Here is a 16,344-nt window from a genome sequence, read left to right as displayed (position 1 = left end):
GAGGACGTAGTGAATGGAATGTGTGCTCATTATGATTGAAATTTCGAGCACAGATGTGTTGATTTTACAGTAATGCAACTCTCTTCACTTTGCAATGTAAATAACAATAAGCACTACAATAATTGCCAAAATCCACGAATAAAAGTTATTTCCAGAGGTGCTTGCTTCTTCGATCGGAGAAGCAATGCCCTGATTTGAAGATCCAGAAGCCTGGTGTGCCTCTCGAGCATTTCTCTTTGCTAATTCAACTAATTCAGGAAACAATTTGCAATATAATGGAATTTTAGAATTAAATTCAGCGCTACTCTTTGCTTGGCGCTTCTTTTCTTCATGTGTAGAAGTCATGGATCCATAGGTGGTCGCATCTTCTTCCAACATGAAACTCAAAAAACCTTGTAAAATTGAGGAAACGTTCCACAAGGGATTCCAGCTCTCTTTGTGGAAATTAGTATTACTCATACAAATTCGTGTATTGGTCTTAAATCTTCCATTCGGAGTGATGAGTTCAATACTCGGTGGCTTGTAGGGATAATCAACAGGAAAAACTGTTGTTATATAATTATTTCAAAATAATAATTAATTACGTAATTGAACAAGAATTACCAAATGTTTGTTACCTTCATCAATAACTTACCAATTTTACCATAATAAAATCCTCCTTTGTATGGCTCATAGGGTAATGAATGAATGACATAGTGCCATTCAAACAAATTATTTTCCAAAGGACAACATTCAATATGTTCAATGGGGTTCTTTTTAATTTGTGCCAATTCTTTTCTAAGTCTATTCTAAACATTCAAAATAGTGAAAGTGAACGCGTCATCATTGATGATGATGTTTCAGCATAATGACGATTCCGATAAGATGCTTACCAATGCTTGATTTTGATTCATTTTTTTTGTAAATGTGCATATTCACCTTCGAACCTTGATGCTCATGGCCAACCATCCTAACAATCTCATCAGAAAGGGCTACGTTTTCGGAATGTCACATTATAAGGACACCGAAAACAACATTTTTCATCACTGGAAGTCTATCCTTAAAGAATACAACATCTCTGTCAAACTCAACAATCAACAATTATCACTTCCTCAACTCTCAGGAACTAACTTTGAAATCCACACTGATGGATCCCTACAGAATGGTAAATCTGGAATGGGAATCAACATTTACGACCACAGTCACGCTCTAAACAATTACATTCACACTCACTCAGAATTCATGATGGAGAATGAATTCACACAACATTGCCGAACTCGCATCCATCCTTACTTCCATTCATCTTCTACCAAACCACTCCAAAGCAACAATTCACACTGACAGTCAAGTTGCAATCCAAGCTCTCAAAAAGAACTATCGAGGACAATTCCTCCTCTTCTATCGAGAATTTCAGAAAATAATTAGAGATAGAAATCTTCAAATTTCTCTAAAGAAAGTAAACGGACATAAGGACCCTGAAAATATCAAGGTCGACGCTCTAGCCAGACAAAGTCTCTCACAACCAACAATTTTCGACATCAGACAACTCTTTGGCAAACAACGACTTCTTACCAAGACAGATATCATCATTTTCAATCAAAGGGAAATGACTCAGACCTTTCACTACAAGAATATGACAACAAAATTAGATGACAATCCCAACCTCATTGATCATGTTCATCAAAAATCCCTCAATATTAGATTCTTGAAAGCGAAAATCTCACCCAATTACAAGTATGCAGTCTGGAGAAATATTATTGACTCTCATATTAGACACTTCACAGGCTCCTATTGCCCTGACTGTGAAGTCGAGTCCAATCTCCACCACTACATACATGAATGTCCAAAGCTTGACCCTGCGAGATATTTCTGTGAAATGAAGATCTCCTCTTTAATCTCCCAACCATGTACAATCACTGATTCGAATTCGATTCGTGGTTTAATCCACATCGTCCCATTTTCTACATCCATCACTCCGGTTTCCTACCCCCAGATAGTGATGCGATAAGGCACGTCCCAGCTATTGAAAGGAATTGGCCTGAAATCCAAGTACTGTTAGCCCTTTTCGTTGGCAAATGCCACAAATACTATTACTCTGACAAGATTGAAGACTAAGGGCCTTGGGTCCTTAGTTAGAATCCCAATTGGATTCGGTGTACATATACCCCAATAAATTTTTTTTGTAAATGTCTTTCAACAAACACCTCCGTCATGATTTAAAAGCAAGTTTAAGGTCTTAGAAACTTGGAGTCCAACAAAGTCTTTGTGTGTATTGAGCAAGACAAATTATAGTGTTCAAAATTGTTGTTTATTGTTGTAGAGGCAACATGCTGTGTGCCAAAAGTTGTTGTATGGATTCTATACTGTAGCAAATACTTAAATGTGCTACCATAGAGCTTTTCACTTGTCGTGAAAATAGGTGCAGTAGTCAACTGTTCTCAATAATGGTGTTACGTTACATATGCATTTGAGAGCTTCGAAGAAGAAGGTCACTCATCACTAATCTCATGAGACTCGTCGTGGTGCAATGCATTCATTCACACGTTCTGAGTGAGCCAATCCAAGCCTTCAAACAATCCTTCTCCTGTCTTGGCACTGCAAGGTTGAATAGTGAATGGTTGTTTGATGCATGCAGAAGTCCATGATGAGCCTAAAGTGTCCTTCCGATGTGAAGAAGAAGCAGCCAACGATAAGGAGGTACTTGTTGTTGAAGAGCATGGTGAAGAGGAGGATAGAGACGACGAACTCAAACTCGAATCAATGATTCCCAAACATTCCTTCTTAAATTCCTGCACACTACATGCTCCTTCAATATCTTGCTTATTGAAATAGAGAAGTATCTTACAATCGGAAAGGAGTGGATTCTCAGTCACGACATGAATCATTTCTCGTACCTCCTCAAAACGATCACGATCACTCGAATCCACCACAATAATCACCGCTTGGTTCTTCTCAAAGTAATGTTGTGCCAATTGTTTCGTTTTAAAGAAGAGTCCTCCAATATCAAACATGGTCAAGACGGTTCGTTTGTACTTTAAAACTTCCACATTGAAACCCAACGTCGGAACCGTGGAAGGTAAATTCTTTCCCTTGTTGCCGTGTTTGAGTTTCATCATGATGCTGGTTTTACCGGCGTGATCGAGACCAACCATGACTGCCTTTGCTTGTTTCTTCTTCTTCTTGTGTTTCATGAGGAGATTGCCAGATTTGGAATTGTTGTTGGTTACATTACTCGAGTTTTGCTTCTTGTTGTTGTTGCAACTGCTACTACCATCTGTAGTGCTTGAAATGTTGCTGTTGCTGCTTGCGGTTGAGGAATGTTTGGAGGCATTGGCAGGATTGGCCAGAGTGGAAGAAGAAGATTTGTGGTGTTTGTGAGAGGCTTGTCCCATCGTGAAGTGTTGTTATTGTTGGTTCAGGTGTTGGTTATAGTGTTGGTTCAGGTGTTGTTTGGCTGTTGTTGTGGTCTGAGAACTCGAGATCGATTTGGAAATTAAAATTATTTGAAGGTAGTGTGAAGATAGTGTTGTGGAAGCAGGTGATGGTTGTTGTAATTGTTGTTGTAAGAGAGATTCGAAGCTGAATCGAGTCTTTCTTTTTTCCAACAAGATTTGTGTTGCAAAGAAAAGGTGCGTGAAAAAACTTGTATGAATTTGCGTGATTATAAAAGTGGATCTAATCAATCTATTGGACTGAAACACTTAAATGCTGATGACGACAACAGAGTGTTGTGTTGTGTGCAGTTTTGCTTTAAGTGTCACACGTGATGACTTTATGAGTCACTTTGGTGATCCAAACGACAAGAGTTTTTCGTGTCAAGCAATCGTGTTGTTTTTTTAAAGCTTTTGTGCACACTCCAACTCCGACCACAACAATCGTCACTCTTGTCGCACTCAGAAGACGCTTCTCATTCCAAAAATTTGGTCGCGAACCTTTGTGTCACGCATCACTTTCAGTCCTCGAAAATGATTTTTATTCTATTTCGTGCAAAGGTTCTAAAAGGAAGAAACTGCCATCTCTTCGCATCAGTGATTGGATCTTGAAGTGATGGGAGTTTTGAAAATTAGAAGCAGAGCTTCTCGCAGTCTGGAAGAGATTTTGAAAGTCCTTGAATTTCAAGGATTGAATCCTAATTCTTCGCGACATCACAGACCGCTGTGGCATGTGTTTGCTGCAGCACTCACGAATCAGTACGAATATTAGGTAGGTCGGAGAAGGATGACACATTAACGAAGAATGAGAATTGCACACGTGACGAGTACGTCGCAATTAACAATTAAAACATCTTCCCAAAATGAACCATGCTAATTGAAATCAAAATAAATACAGTGTTTAGTTTCCAGAACGTTCCAACAATTGTTTGGCAATTCTCTTGGCCTTCTCTGAGGAAATTCCCAAGTGAATTCTAACCATGCCAGTATTATCGTTTCCTGGTGGGAAGAAAATGTTGGCTGGTGACACACCAACACCTAATTTCAAAGCTTCCACAACAGCATCCAAATCTGAGGCTGAATTGTGCTCAAATAATCCATACATGGATCCAGAAGGTTCAATGGCTTTCCAACCCAAACTCTTACAGAATGCATCTCTCAAAATTTGCCAATTGTCAAGCATGAGTTGACCAGTTTCTTTGACGTGTCTCTCGAAATCTTGCAAATCTTGTGACAAATATTCTCCCAATGCATGTTGGAAATAAGGAACACAAATATAGAGAGGATCATGAGTGCGCATCAATGCATTAATCACATCCTTTTGAGCAATGACATATCCACAACGCCATGATTGACAACCCATATTCTTTGAAAATCCTCTACAAACAATGACATTCTTCAAAGTATTCAAAATTTCATCGTTAGCAAGTGGACAGTAAACATGATCAATGGTGAGTTTTCCTGTTGATTCGTCCTTTCTCCAAACCATGTCACAATAACATTCATCCAGCAATACATAACAGTTATACTTGGCGCACAAATGAGCAAGTTTTTCCAATTCTTCCTTTTCATAGACTCGAGTGGTTGGATTTCCAGGATTGCAAATCATGATACAATCCAATAAACCCTTCTTCAAATAATTTTCCTCAATGTCCACAAAATCGATATCAAAACTTGGTGCAGGGCCGAGCTTTAAGAATCGGGCATGTTTTTCATGAGCTTCTTTGGTGTTACCAAAAACACTTTCAACATCTCGGAGATGGTATGTATAGAAAGGAGTCATTAATCCGATTTGAGTTTTACCTTGTTCTTTCATCCAAAGTAAAGTGCTCAAACATCCAGCAGTCACTCCTTGAACAGCCAAAATATTATCCAACTCCAAATTCTTCATTCCGTAATGATTTCTCAACATGTTCAATAAACCTTCTCGGTACACAGGTTGTCCCATACGAGCTCTATATTGATGCACGGAATCATCCATTGTAATTTTCTGAAGTAGACTTCTCAATGTCATGGGAGGAGCCAACTCAATCATGCCTGAATCAAAAGTCCGATGACATCAGCATCACCATTATCATCATCATCCTACTCTGTTGTTACATAACTTTCAAAAACTTACCTTGAGCAACGGAATCCAATCCATGCTTTTCGCAATAATCAAAAATATCTCTCATAGTGGCTCCCTTTGGGAGTGAAGGTTCTGGAGTTTGGGACATGATGATATTGTGCGTGAGTAGTATGCGAATGAATGGATAGTGCTGCAGAGAAAAATGCTTCGTCGCCTTTTCGCTTATTTTTTTTCAGCGAACAAATTGTTGCAACGAAAACTTGAACAAAAACTCGGAAATTCCACCAAGGTGCCTGACGAATGGATCGAACATGAGTTTTGAAGAATGGATTCAGTCATCGAATCTCTCTAATCTTGATTTGTTCGAATGAATAGTGAGGTTTTTCACAACAAGTGTTGTAACCTCAAGCTCTCTTGAAGACACTTATGAGGACAGACATTTGGCAAGGTGTTAGTAACTGAATGTGTTTGAAGTATAATCTTAGTCTAAATGGTGATCACCCTTCCAACAAAAATGGTTGAAAAAATTACTATTCGAAATGATTTTCTAATAATTTCAATACTTACACATACTTATCCATTTGATGTTGAGGAGCTTCAATACAATAATTCCATGCAAAAGTGTTCAACTGACGTCAGGAGGTTGACTTTTTCATCGCTAAAATAAGTCAACCTTTAATTCACAAGCAAAATAGCTCTCTAAAGAGCAAAGCAACCCAGTTGCAACTTCACATCCTGAAGGGATTCGGCGAGTTTATTTAATGAATTGATGATGCTCTCATTTTGAGAGATTATTTGTGTCTAATTTAATGACACTTGTGAAGAGGGAGGTGTGGTAGTTTGAGTGGTGATGCCAGTTCTTTGAGAGGTTGTTAAAGCAGATTGATGTGAAGTTGCAACTGGGTTGCTTTGCTCTTTGGAGAGCTGTTTTGATTGTGAATTGGAGGTTGACATATTTTTAGCGATGAAAAAAGTCAACCTCTAATTATTGTTTTCATTACAAAACACTTCTCCATCCATATTAACCAATTATTGTTGAGTTACATAACATTGAGTTGCTGCCTCTTTGACAAATCAACTTCAAGTTGCACTCCTGAAAATAGTTTTCAAAAACAAAATGCCATCTTCTTCTTCCAGCACCACCAGCACCACCACGACTTCTCAACTCTCTTTGAATTTCCTCTCTGAAATTCCCTCTCAAGTTCCTTGTGATGAATCCGATCCTACTTTCACCAAATCCTTTGATCCTCTCACACAAATGGATCAAGCAAAAGAGTTCTTTCGGGAATGGGGTTTTGCAGTCTTTAGAAATGTCTTGAATTCGGAACAGGTTGAAAAGTCCATTCAGGACGTGATGGATTATTTGGAATCAGGACAAGTCTTGAATACCTATGCAGGTGATTTATTGAAACGACATGAAACACAGTTGAAACGAGAGAATCCTAGTACATGGATCAACTCGAATTGGCCATCCATGAAAGAGGAAGGTATTTTAGGTGTTCCTCCTGTGTTCACGAAACAAGCCATGGACAATCGGCAACAAGAGTTGTTGTATCATGTCTTTAAAGAAATGACAGGTCAGGAAAAACTGTGGGTCTCGATGGATCGGTATGGGTTTTTCAGACCTACGAAGAATGGTCGTTCCAAAGAAAAAGACCGAGGAGAAATTAGTCGTGGTGGATACCGAGGTGAAAGATTTTCCCGAGCACAAATCCAAACGTAATGTTCACTTTGATCGAAATCCATGGTCCTATGTCTATGATTTGAATTCATTGTCTGGTGCATTTCCTCATGATTATCTGTATTTGCCTGGATTTTGCGTTGAATACAATGAAGCCGGTCGTTACGATGACGGAATTGTGAAATTACAGGCCTTACTCAATTTTGTGGATAATCGAGAACAAGACGGTGGATTTATCATTGTTCCAAAGTTTCACAAATACTTCCTCCAATGGGTTCAAGCAACAAAGAAAACTCTTGGAGCCAAACACCATTCGAGTTTTTTAGTGTTAAATTCCATCCAAAAGGAAATTGCAGAGAAGGGAGTGAGACTTCCTTTGAGGGCTGGAGATTTGTTGATTTGGGATATTGTGATGCCTCATGGATCTGCTCCGAATGATTCTGACAGATATCGACTTTGTCAATTTTTGAAAATGTTTCCTGCACAGCCTTTGAAGAAGGAGAGAATGAAGGTGATACAAAAAGCTGTAGATTTGAATGGAATGCAATTGACAGAACTTGGAGCAAAATTGTTTGGTTTGAAAGAGTGGTGAGATTCTAGAAGGGTAGAACCATCTGACATCTGTCATTGAGAATAAACCTCATCGCGAAAGCATGTTTTGAACTATTGCTTTTAAACTAAACGCACATTTATCAACTGGAGGGGACGGGTAAGCACAATAATTCCTCCGCGTTGACGGATTCCTTGTCTCTCGTTCATTGAATTCATTTATTGACATAATTGGAGAGTTAGAATTAATGCAATGGATTTGGCTATTTAAATCATGCATGTGTCTCACGAAAGAATCATTATGCAGCCATCAACAAATTAAAAAAATGCAACAACAACCATCCTTATCTTCCTCTCAACAAGCAAATTCCAATCATCGCATTCTCAACGATCAAGATTTGAAAAACAAATACAATGCCACCTTCTCAAAAGTATTCCAACAAATTTACGAACCTTCCACAAACATTACAGCTCAAGCTTTAATTTCATCTCTCTGTATCAACAATAAGAAGCGCATTCTCGATATTGGATGTGGTGCTGGAGGATCTGGATTTCTCATTGCTTCCCAAATGCCTCCCGATTGTGAACTCTTTTGTTTAGACCTCTCTCCTGACATGCTTCAACTCGCTCGCGAACGATGTGACATTCTCACTCGAGAACCCTTCTCTCGCAAGATTCACTTTGTCGAAGGTTCTGCCGAGAAACTCCCTTTTGAGGACGAAACCTTCGATGCCGTATTCTCCAATTACTCTCTGCATGTCATTCCAAATCCAGATGAAATGTTGAAAGAAGTGGCTCGAGTACTCAAGACTGGAGGAATGTCATGCATGAGTGTGTGGGGTCGTCCCGAGAAGTCTCCTCTCTTTACCTTGTTGCAGAAAGCCTCCACTGAATGTAAGAAGAGATTTCTGAAAGAGAAGAACTCTTCAGAAGGAAACAACAACAAGGTGTTGCAGCTGCAGAATCCTCCACCAAGATCTCAGTTTCACTTGTCCAATTTGGAATTGCTTAGAGAACGTGTATTGAATACCATTCTTACTTACGGAACACTCCATCATGAGGAAGAAAGTGCTTCCATGATTCACGGTAAAAGTGTTCCAAATAATGGAATAAGCACTACAACAATAACAACAACTCTTAAACGAAAAGCCTTTTCTCAATGTTTAGCTTGGTATCAATTTCAACCTTTTCAAGCCTTCAATGCTCGTGAATTTGCTGAATTGAATATCCTCTCGCCTGATTTTCAGCAGTGGATTCAAGAAGAAGAAGAAGAAGGCTCTAAAGAGAAACGAACACTCGAAATTTTGCAACTCTTGGAAGAGATGGCTCAACAAGTGATGATGATGACGAATTCGGAACCCATTGGAAATGAAGCCTTGATCGTTTGGATGAAAAAGGAATAAAAGGGTCTTAACGAAACCGATGGATCAGGAAAAAAGTGTTTCATTGAATATATATGATGTACTTCACAATTGTGTTTGTAATAATTGATCAAATGTGCGAGTAGTGATAATATAGAGATCAACAAGAGAACTGGAACTCTTTGTTTGATGAACTTGAAGATTAATTAGTATTAAAGCTACTAATGGATCAATAAGTTTCAACAAAAAAAAATTCAAAAACTCTCTGAAACAACATGCACACACAAAGTCGTCATTTGATCCTAACAGATCTCATCACTCAGAGCACGAGCAAAATCTCTCTCAATGTGAGCCATCAAAATGGCTGTACTGTCTTTTCGGCTTTTGTGTTCCGACAATTGCACGAATATCGATCGGAACCAAAAAGTGATCCCGAACTCGATGTCTATAATAATTTTTTTAATCCAGCCATGATGGCCGCTTGGCAAATTCCAAATGAAATTTTGGTCATTTCTGTTGGAATTAAAAGTATTCAATTGTTTCGACAGAATATAAATTCATTGCAAGATTTGGAGAGACGAATTCAAAATATTTTGGAAAAGCCTTTGATTTGTGTGTTGAAGGATCCAATGACTCTACAAACAAATGCACCACAACTTGTTCCAGCAATTTGTGGATTGGGATGTCATGTGACTGCATCTTCCTCGTGGAGTCCAACCTATAGTGCTGCCAATGTAGCTCTGGATCATCAACAAAAAGTGTTTGACGCAGGTCAATTTGATGTGGACACGGATAAATGTTGGGTTGCTGCCAGTGGTGATACGAATCCATGGTTGAAAGTGAATTTTGGAGAGTTGGCATTTGTGCATAAAATTGAAATTCAAGGAAGAAAAAAGTTCGAACATTGGGTTACTCAATTTGAGTTGCATGCGTCACAAGATGGAGTGAATTGGATGGTGGTTCCTTATAGTCCTCAATCAACTGTATTTCCTGGAAATACAGATAAAACGACGGTCGTTTCACACACACTTCAGAATCCAGTGTTGGCTAGAGTTTTAAAGATTGTTCCAAAGACATGGCACACGGAGGCCAATATGAGATGTGAAGTGTATATTACGTTCCCAGAAAAAGAATATTATCATTCAACTATTTAGGATTAATATTTGTAATATTCAATTTCTTTGATATTCAAATTCGAAGAAAAGCTTGAAAAATAAAGAGTGGGAAAAAAGTATCTGTTAGACCATTTTTGGGTGACATTTCCATTGTAGAACCGTTTAAAAGTTTTCATTTGTTTTTCTTCGTTGCTGGTGCCGACTCATCAACAAAGCTGACTTTTTTTCGTTTCTTTTCTTCTTGGGGTTTCTTGTTTGATTGAGGCTTTGAATTGTTAGACTGTTGTTGTGATTTGCTCTTTTGTCGGCCCATATGGAGAGCTTTTCTTTTTTCTTTTTTGTCGAGTGGCTTTTTCCCGTTGTTGGTTTCAACATCATCCTCTTGTTTTTTGGATCGTCCAATTTTCGTGGCTTTGATATTTTCAATGACCGTCTTCGTCATCTTTTGTTCTGAGACTTGCTTAATTTCTGACATGTAATCAGGAACAGGACAACCAGAGTTCTTCAACACGTCTGCAATATTTTTCAAAAGAGGAATATCGTCATAGGTGAAAAATGTTAAAGCCTCTCCACGCTGACCCGCTCGACCGGTTCTACCAATTCTGTGAATATAATTTGAAACAGAGGTTGGGAAATCATAATTAATGACACATGAAATGTTTTTAAAGTCCAAACCACGAGCCATGACGTCTGTACAAATTAAGGCCCATGTTTTTCCTGTTCTGAAATTTTGAATCACCTCATGATTTTTCTTGTCACTTCGTTTTCCGTGAATGTAGTCCACACAGTAATCGAGAGGATCACTGGCACCAGTTTCAGTTGAGCTCGATGACATGCCTGTTGTACTTGTTAACGTGTAAAGCATTTCCTTGTAGAGTTGTTTGGCTCTTTCAATTGATTGTACGAAAATGAGCACTGGAGGTTTCAGACCTTCCACTCGAATTCTTTCTTTCAGAGCCAGAAGTTTGCCTTCTTCAGAGCCAACAAAAACCAATTTTTGGTGAATGGTGTCAGGTCCTGCATTTCTGACACCAATACTCACTTGAACAGCGTCTGGTTTCAGAAGAGATGTCTGGGTCTTCAATGTGTGTTCCAAACTGAGTGGAATGGTAGCGCTGAAATATGCCTTCACTAAATTTGGGTTGGTGCAAAAACTCAAAATTTCGTCCACTTGTTCAATAAATCCCAAGTCGAATAAACGATCTGCTTCATCAAAAACTAGCATTTCTACATTGGTTAAATCAATAATTCCGTTCTTAATCATGGTCAATAAACGCATAGGTGTTGAAATTAAAATATCATTTCTCTTGGATTGGAATTTGTGATTGTCTCTCACAGCCCCTTGTGTCTCACCTGCTTCACTATCTACTGCAGATTGATCATTAAGGCGAATTTTCCAGTCTTTTCCACTTCCTAATACTTCCAAATTTCGATATATCTGATCAGCCAAAATCTTTGTAGGTGTAATAATTAATCCTCTAAATCCTTCTTTCCTAGGTTTACCCAAAAGACATAACATGGGTAAACAAAATGCAACTGTTTTACCAGAACCTGTTGGTGCAGCTACAAGACATTCCTTTCTCGACATGAGCACAGGTATGGCTTGCATTTGTACAGGTGTAGGTGACTTGTATTTGAGCTTGGTTTTAATATTCCTATATAAATAATCGCGCACCAAATCAGGATATCTATTCTTTAACTCGAGGAAAGAAACAAATGGTTTGTAAGGAGAGGTAAAGACCTCCACAGGGTCCGATGTGGTTGCAGAATTTTCAGAGCTTGTGTTGCTTTCTGATGGCTGAGATTGTTGCTTCTTCTTGGAAGTCAAAGTGGGAGCCAACAACAAATCGGGATCCATCTGGCTCACAATTCCTTTAATCTTGATTTTGTTGTCTTTTCTGAATTTTCGAATTTCCTCAGCAGTTGTGAGAGGAGGAGGTAAATTTGTCAAATCATCATCCTCTTCACCATCATTATCTTCCTTGCTATTATTGTTGCTATTCTCTTGTTCGGAATGAGCAGATGATGATGATTTCTTTAATTGTTTCATTCGTTCCCTAAGTGAAGCCTTTGATGATGCCTGAGAAGAAGAAGAGCCTATTGGTTTGGATGTACTCATTGTTGATGATGATGTCATTCCGAAAAAGTCCAAACTCGATGCTGGCAATAATTGTTCAAACAACTTTTCATCTGCCATATTGTGGATAGTTAGAGAAGCCTTGGTTCGGGCTGAATGTCCATTCGTATGATTGCTCTCCGATGATTGTCCATTTCGTTGTTTAAAACTTTGAACTTGAGTATGATCAAATGAGAGGCTCTTGGTGAGAGTTTCAAATAAACTTGTTGATGAGTCTTCTTCAGAGGAAGTGTGGAGATGATAATGTTTCATGAATTTTGTTTTTTGTGGAATCATCAAAAAATTTTAAGAAGCTTGTGTGTGTTCCGATTTTTATTAAATTCTCGTTTTGAATATTGGAAGGTTTTTGGTTTGAAATAATCATCATAGAAAATTTGAATCAATTTGGGAGAGAAAGTACAATCGTTGGGAGGCTTTGGAGGAGTGCTGAAAAAGGAAAATTAAAATTTAATAATTCATTCATGATTGATTGAGGCTCCACGTTGAAAAATGTCATTCTTTCGGAAATTAAACAAGATGAGACAGGATCATCATAGTGATGAGGACGTTTTTGTTGAAAGGAGTAATGATGATGATGAATCTGTAAATGAAATTTATGATGCCAATACATTGGAAATTAGTTTTTCTCCAAATAATAATCATTCGGATGATGAAGATCAACCAACCCAAGGCTTATGGAAAGCAACGCTTCACCTTCTCACTGGAGATTTATTTCCAATGAGGAATTTCATATTTCATAATCGGAGGAGGAGCAAATCATCACAGTACTATGCAACAACTTTTTATGAACAAATGATTTTGTACATTTCTGAATTATTGTTTGATAGGAATGATATGAATGCAAGTCGATGGATGATGCTTATTGCTTGTGTACTTTCATTGATCGGATATGTCTATTACCGATGGCTCTATTTGAAACGAAGAGAGGAAAGAACGGATTTTGTGGATTTGGCTCTTCGACAAAAGTATCGATTTTTGAAGTGAGCATTGGGGAGTTGTTTGCACCTTATCAACATTGACACAATCATCTCTTTCAGCACTTTTTTGCAGCATTCATGACGCAAACAATCACTGCGTCCAAGGTCTTCAATAGTATTCTGGAATCATATTTGGCCCATCGTTGCTTCCTAACCTTTTATTATTCTCGAATCAAGTTGTGCGAATTACTGACGATTGGCCGCTGATCGGTGACAATTTGTCGTCATTCAAAACTCAGAATATTTCACACACAGAAAAATTTTGAAGACAATTCAGCGTTGTTCGATCAAATCACACACAACAATTTCACATAACAGTGATGGCACTCGATCTCTTTCATCTCTTGGTCATTGAATGACCATTTCCAGCTCTTGTTCTTGGATTGCTCGGAGTGTCATGGGTTCTTTACAGCCTCTCTCGTTCATCACTCTTACGAACGCACTGCCTTCTACTGGTGGCTTCCTCTTTTCTTTTACATGATTCATCAATTTGAAGAACATGGAATTGATGTGTACGGTAATAAGTATGCGTTCAAAGGTCAATTATGTGCCTTGTTGGAACAGACTGCCACCAAGAAGAGAAAATGTGCTGCTACTGAATGGATTATCATGATTGTCATTTGTGGAACTGTTTGGATCATGTTGACATTGGTTGCATTATTCCAATCCCAAACAAGTAATCGAAAGACTTTCACCTTATTGAAAGCAAGTGGAATTGGATCTATTCTTGTGAATGCTTGGAAACATATGATTGAAGTACCAACCACTGGTTGGACATATAATTCAGGACTTGTCACTGGTGTTACCATGTTTTTGCCATTGGCTTTGTTTTTAATGTATTTGGAAATTAAGGAAAATGGTGGATTCAAAAACGTGAGCTATGTGTTGAATGTGATTTTTTGGAGTGTGGTCATGGGATTCATTTCACATGCCGTTCTAATTGGTTCATTGGTCATGGCCATGAAAGGATCTTTCCAACACTTGAATGAAGAAGCAATTTTGACATGGATTCAATTGTTGAATGGAGTCATTCCTTGGTTGTTGACTTGGCTCGGAGGTGTCATATTGAGACCCTCTGGAAAAGAGGAAAAGGAATTGCACAAGAACAAGTAAGACAGTTATCAAGTTCATCCCAGAGATGCAATGTTTTCTCGTCTCCAATAAATTTTATTAGAATGCCACTTCAAATTATCAAATGACAATATTAATATTTAACATATAAAAAACATGTTTTTAAAATATTAAGAATTAATTTTTTGAAAATTTTAAAAAAAACAAAAAAAATGCCCCCTCAACAACATCCTCCGAATTCGCACCTCAAGAAACCCACCAACACACTTCTCAGTAAGAACACGACCACTCCTCCTTCGAGGAAAAATTCGGGAGCAAGTAATGTCGTTGTTGTTTCTGGACAAAATACAACATCTCCGAATATATTACCAACACAACCATCAGCATCGACAAATAATGAAGCAACACAGCAGAAGAGAACAGTTCAAATGATTACACCACCTCCACCTTCATCATCATCATCGGCAAGTGGTACTGCTAATGCATCTTCTCAATCAGCACCAAGTAAAAGAGGAAGAAAGAAAAAGCAGGAACAAACAAAGAAGGAATTATTTATTAATACAGATGTCAATTCATCATTGCCAGTTGCTTCATCGGATGAAGGAAAACAACAAACAACAGCAGAAAAATCATCTAATATTCCACAAGCTTCACCTCCAACGAATCCGACTACACCAACATCTTTCGGAAAGAAGAAAATTCGTCCAACATTTGCAATGGCAAAAATTAGAAGAATAATTCAATCGGATGAGGAAATTGGAAAAATTGCTGCTGCCGTTCCTGTTCTTGTTTCTCGGTCGTTGGAATTATTTATTCAAGATCTAGTGACACAATCGGCAAAAATTACAAAGAGGAGAAATGCCAATACGGTTACACCAGCTCACTTGAAAGAATGTATTGAATCTGAGGAACGTTTTGACTTTTTGAAAAACAAAGTTGCAAATATTCAAATTTTGGCATCCGCTCAAGGTGAATCAGCTGTCATGAGCGATGAAGGAGAAGGTGCAAATACCACTACGGCTGCTGCTGTGGAAAAGCCAAAAAAGAAGGGAGGAAGGAGAAAGAAGAGGGTCAAGGAGGAAATGGAACACGAAGATGACGAAGATTTTGACCATGAAGAACATTATGCAGATTCAGAAAATACTCTTCCAACAGCATCGTCATCATCACAACAAGTATCATCTCAAAAGTTTCCAACTGCTTCTACCGTATCCAATCCAGAAACCTTAATGGGGCAACAATCTACACCATCGTCGTCGCACTATGCTCCTTCTGGTGTTGGAGGCAACCAGTATAATACTTCGACTACATCAACTTCTGCATATGCTTCCTCATCGTCATCGGTACTTCCTCAATACACCTCCACAACATCAGCAGCAGGTCAGCAACAACAGCAATTACCGCCACAGCAATATGCTTCATCACAACCTCAGCAATACTATTCACAGAATTCTCACAATTATCAATATCCCTCTTCTCAGCAACAACAATTTTCACAACCACCACAACACATGCACCATGGTGCTGAGACCTCTGCATCCTATCCTTTCCCAGCAAGTGCTGCAGCAAACATGTCATCCACATACTCTTATCCATATCCTTCATCAACACAAAATCCACAATCAAATTCTACAAGCTATAACAACACTGCTTACCACCCTTCTCAGCAGAGTTATTCGAATCACACATATCCATCCTCTCATCAACAAACACAGCTACCAACAACTTCCTATCACTCCACAGATCAACAATATTACCACTCTCAATATTACCAACCTCAAAATTATCCTTCTCAACAGCCTTACAACACAATGTCAACACCATCTTCCTCAATGCAGCAACCACTTTATGGCCATTCATCCTCAAGTACTTCTCCTCCTACAGGTTCCTCAAGCCAGCAAGCATTTGTATTGCCCAGCATTTCATCTCTCACGAGCCAGCCACCCCCTCACATTTAATGTACATTTCAAAAAAG

General features: G+C 38.5%; 10 protein-coding genes across 10 annotated transcripts; 6 read left to right on the top strand and 4 right to left on the bottom strand.

Moving 5' to 3' along the window:
- Window positions 1-84: 84 nt before the first annotated feature.
- Window positions 85-893, bottom strand: FDP41_009206 (uncharacterized protein; the record flags this gene model as incomplete). Its single annotated transcript, XM_044713140.1, has 3 exons — window positions 85-545; window positions 635-788; window positions 873-893. 3 exons carry the CDS (start codon window positions 891-893, stop codon window positions 85-87), a joined length of 636 nt encoding a protein of 211 aa, XP_044557018.1.
- Window positions 894-2,516: 1,623 nt separating this feature from the next.
- FDP41_009205 (uncharacterized protein) lies at window positions 2,517-3,371 on the bottom strand (the record flags this gene model as incomplete). Its single annotated transcript, XM_044713139.1, has 1 exon — window positions 2,517-3,371. One exon carries the CDS (start codon window positions 3,369-3,371, stop codon window positions 2,517-2,519), a length of 855 nt encoding a protein of 284 aa, XP_044557017.1.
- Window positions 3,372-4,311: 940 nt separating this feature from the next.
- On the bottom strand, window positions 4,312-5,626 carry FDP41_009204 (uncharacterized protein; the record flags this gene model as incomplete). Its single annotated transcript, XM_044713138.1, has 2 exons — window positions 4,312-5,447; window positions 5,530-5,626. 2 exons carry the CDS (start codon window positions 5,624-5,626, stop codon window positions 4,312-4,314), a joined length of 1,233 nt encoding a protein of 410 aa, XP_044557016.1.
- Window positions 5,627-6,595: 969 nt separating this feature from the next.
- Window positions 6,596-7,751, top strand: FDP41_009203 (uncharacterized protein; the record flags this gene model as incomplete). Its single annotated transcript, XM_044713137.1, has 2 exons — window positions 6,596-7,055; window positions 7,102-7,751. The coding sequence occupies 2 exons, from the start codon at window positions 6,596-6,598 to the stop codon at window positions 7,749-7,751; spliced, it is 1,110 nt and encodes a 369-aa protein (XP_044557015.1).
- Window positions 7,752-8,034: 283 nt separating this feature from the next.
- FDP41_009202 (uncharacterized protein) lies at window positions 8,035-9,111 on the top strand (the record flags this gene model as incomplete). The annotated part of the gene is made up of 1 exon (XM_044713136.1): window positions 8,035-9,111. The coding sequence occupies one exon, from the start codon at window positions 8,035-8,037 to the stop codon at window positions 9,109-9,111; it is 1,077 nt and encodes a 358-aa protein (XP_044557014.1).
- A 233-nt stretch (window positions 9,112-9,344) lies between these two features.
- FDP41_009201 (uncharacterized protein) lies at window positions 9,345-10,223 on the top strand (the record flags this gene model as incomplete). Its single annotated transcript, XM_044713135.1, has 1 exon — window positions 9,345-10,223. One exon carries the CDS (start codon window positions 9,345-9,347, stop codon window positions 10,221-10,223), a length of 879 nt encoding a protein of 292 aa, XP_044557013.1.
- Window positions 10,224-10,356: 133 nt separating this feature from the next.
- On the bottom strand, window positions 10,357-12,573 carry FDP41_009200 (uncharacterized protein; the record flags this gene model as incomplete). Its single annotated transcript, XM_044713134.1, has 1 exon — window positions 10,357-12,573. The coding sequence occupies one exon, from the start codon at window positions 12,571-12,573 to the stop codon at window positions 10,357-10,359; it is 2,217 nt and encodes a 738-aa protein (XP_044557012.1).
- Window positions 12,574-12,837: 264 nt separating this feature from the next.
- On the top strand, window positions 12,838-13,305 carry FDP41_009199 (uncharacterized protein; the record flags this gene model as incomplete). The annotated part of the gene is made up of 1 exon (XM_044713131.1): window positions 12,838-13,305. The coding sequence occupies one exon, from the start codon at window positions 12,838-12,840 to the stop codon at window positions 13,303-13,305; it is 468 nt and encodes a 155-aa protein (XP_044557011.1).
- A 470-nt stretch (window positions 13,306-13,775) lies between these two features.
- Window positions 13,776-14,411, top strand: FDP41_009198 (uncharacterized protein; the record flags this gene model as incomplete). The annotated part of the gene is made up of 1 exon (XM_044713130.1): window positions 13,776-14,411. One exon carries the CDS (start codon window positions 13,776-13,778, stop codon window positions 14,409-14,411), a length of 636 nt encoding a protein of 211 aa, XP_044557010.1.
- A 170-nt stretch (window positions 14,412-14,581) lies between these two features.
- On the top strand, window positions 14,582-16,327 carry FDP41_009197 (uncharacterized protein; the record flags this gene model as incomplete). The annotated part of the gene is made up of 1 exon (XM_044713129.1): window positions 14,582-16,327. One exon carries the CDS (start codon window positions 14,582-14,584, stop codon window positions 16,325-16,327), a length of 1,746 nt encoding a protein of 581 aa, XP_044557009.1.
- Window positions 16,328-16,344: the final 17 nt, after the last annotated feature.

The sequence above is a fragment of the Naegleria fowleri genome, assembly GCF_008403515.1.
Source record: "Naegleria fowleri strain ATCC 30894 chromosome Unknown tig68, whole genome shotgun sequence".
Lineage (NCBI taxonomy): Eukaryota > Heterolobosea > Eutetramitea > Acrasida > Naegleriidae > Naegleria > Naegleria fowleri.
The sequence above is the reverse complement of the archived record's forward strand: the minus strand, read 5'-3'. Positions and strand labels throughout refer to the sequence as shown.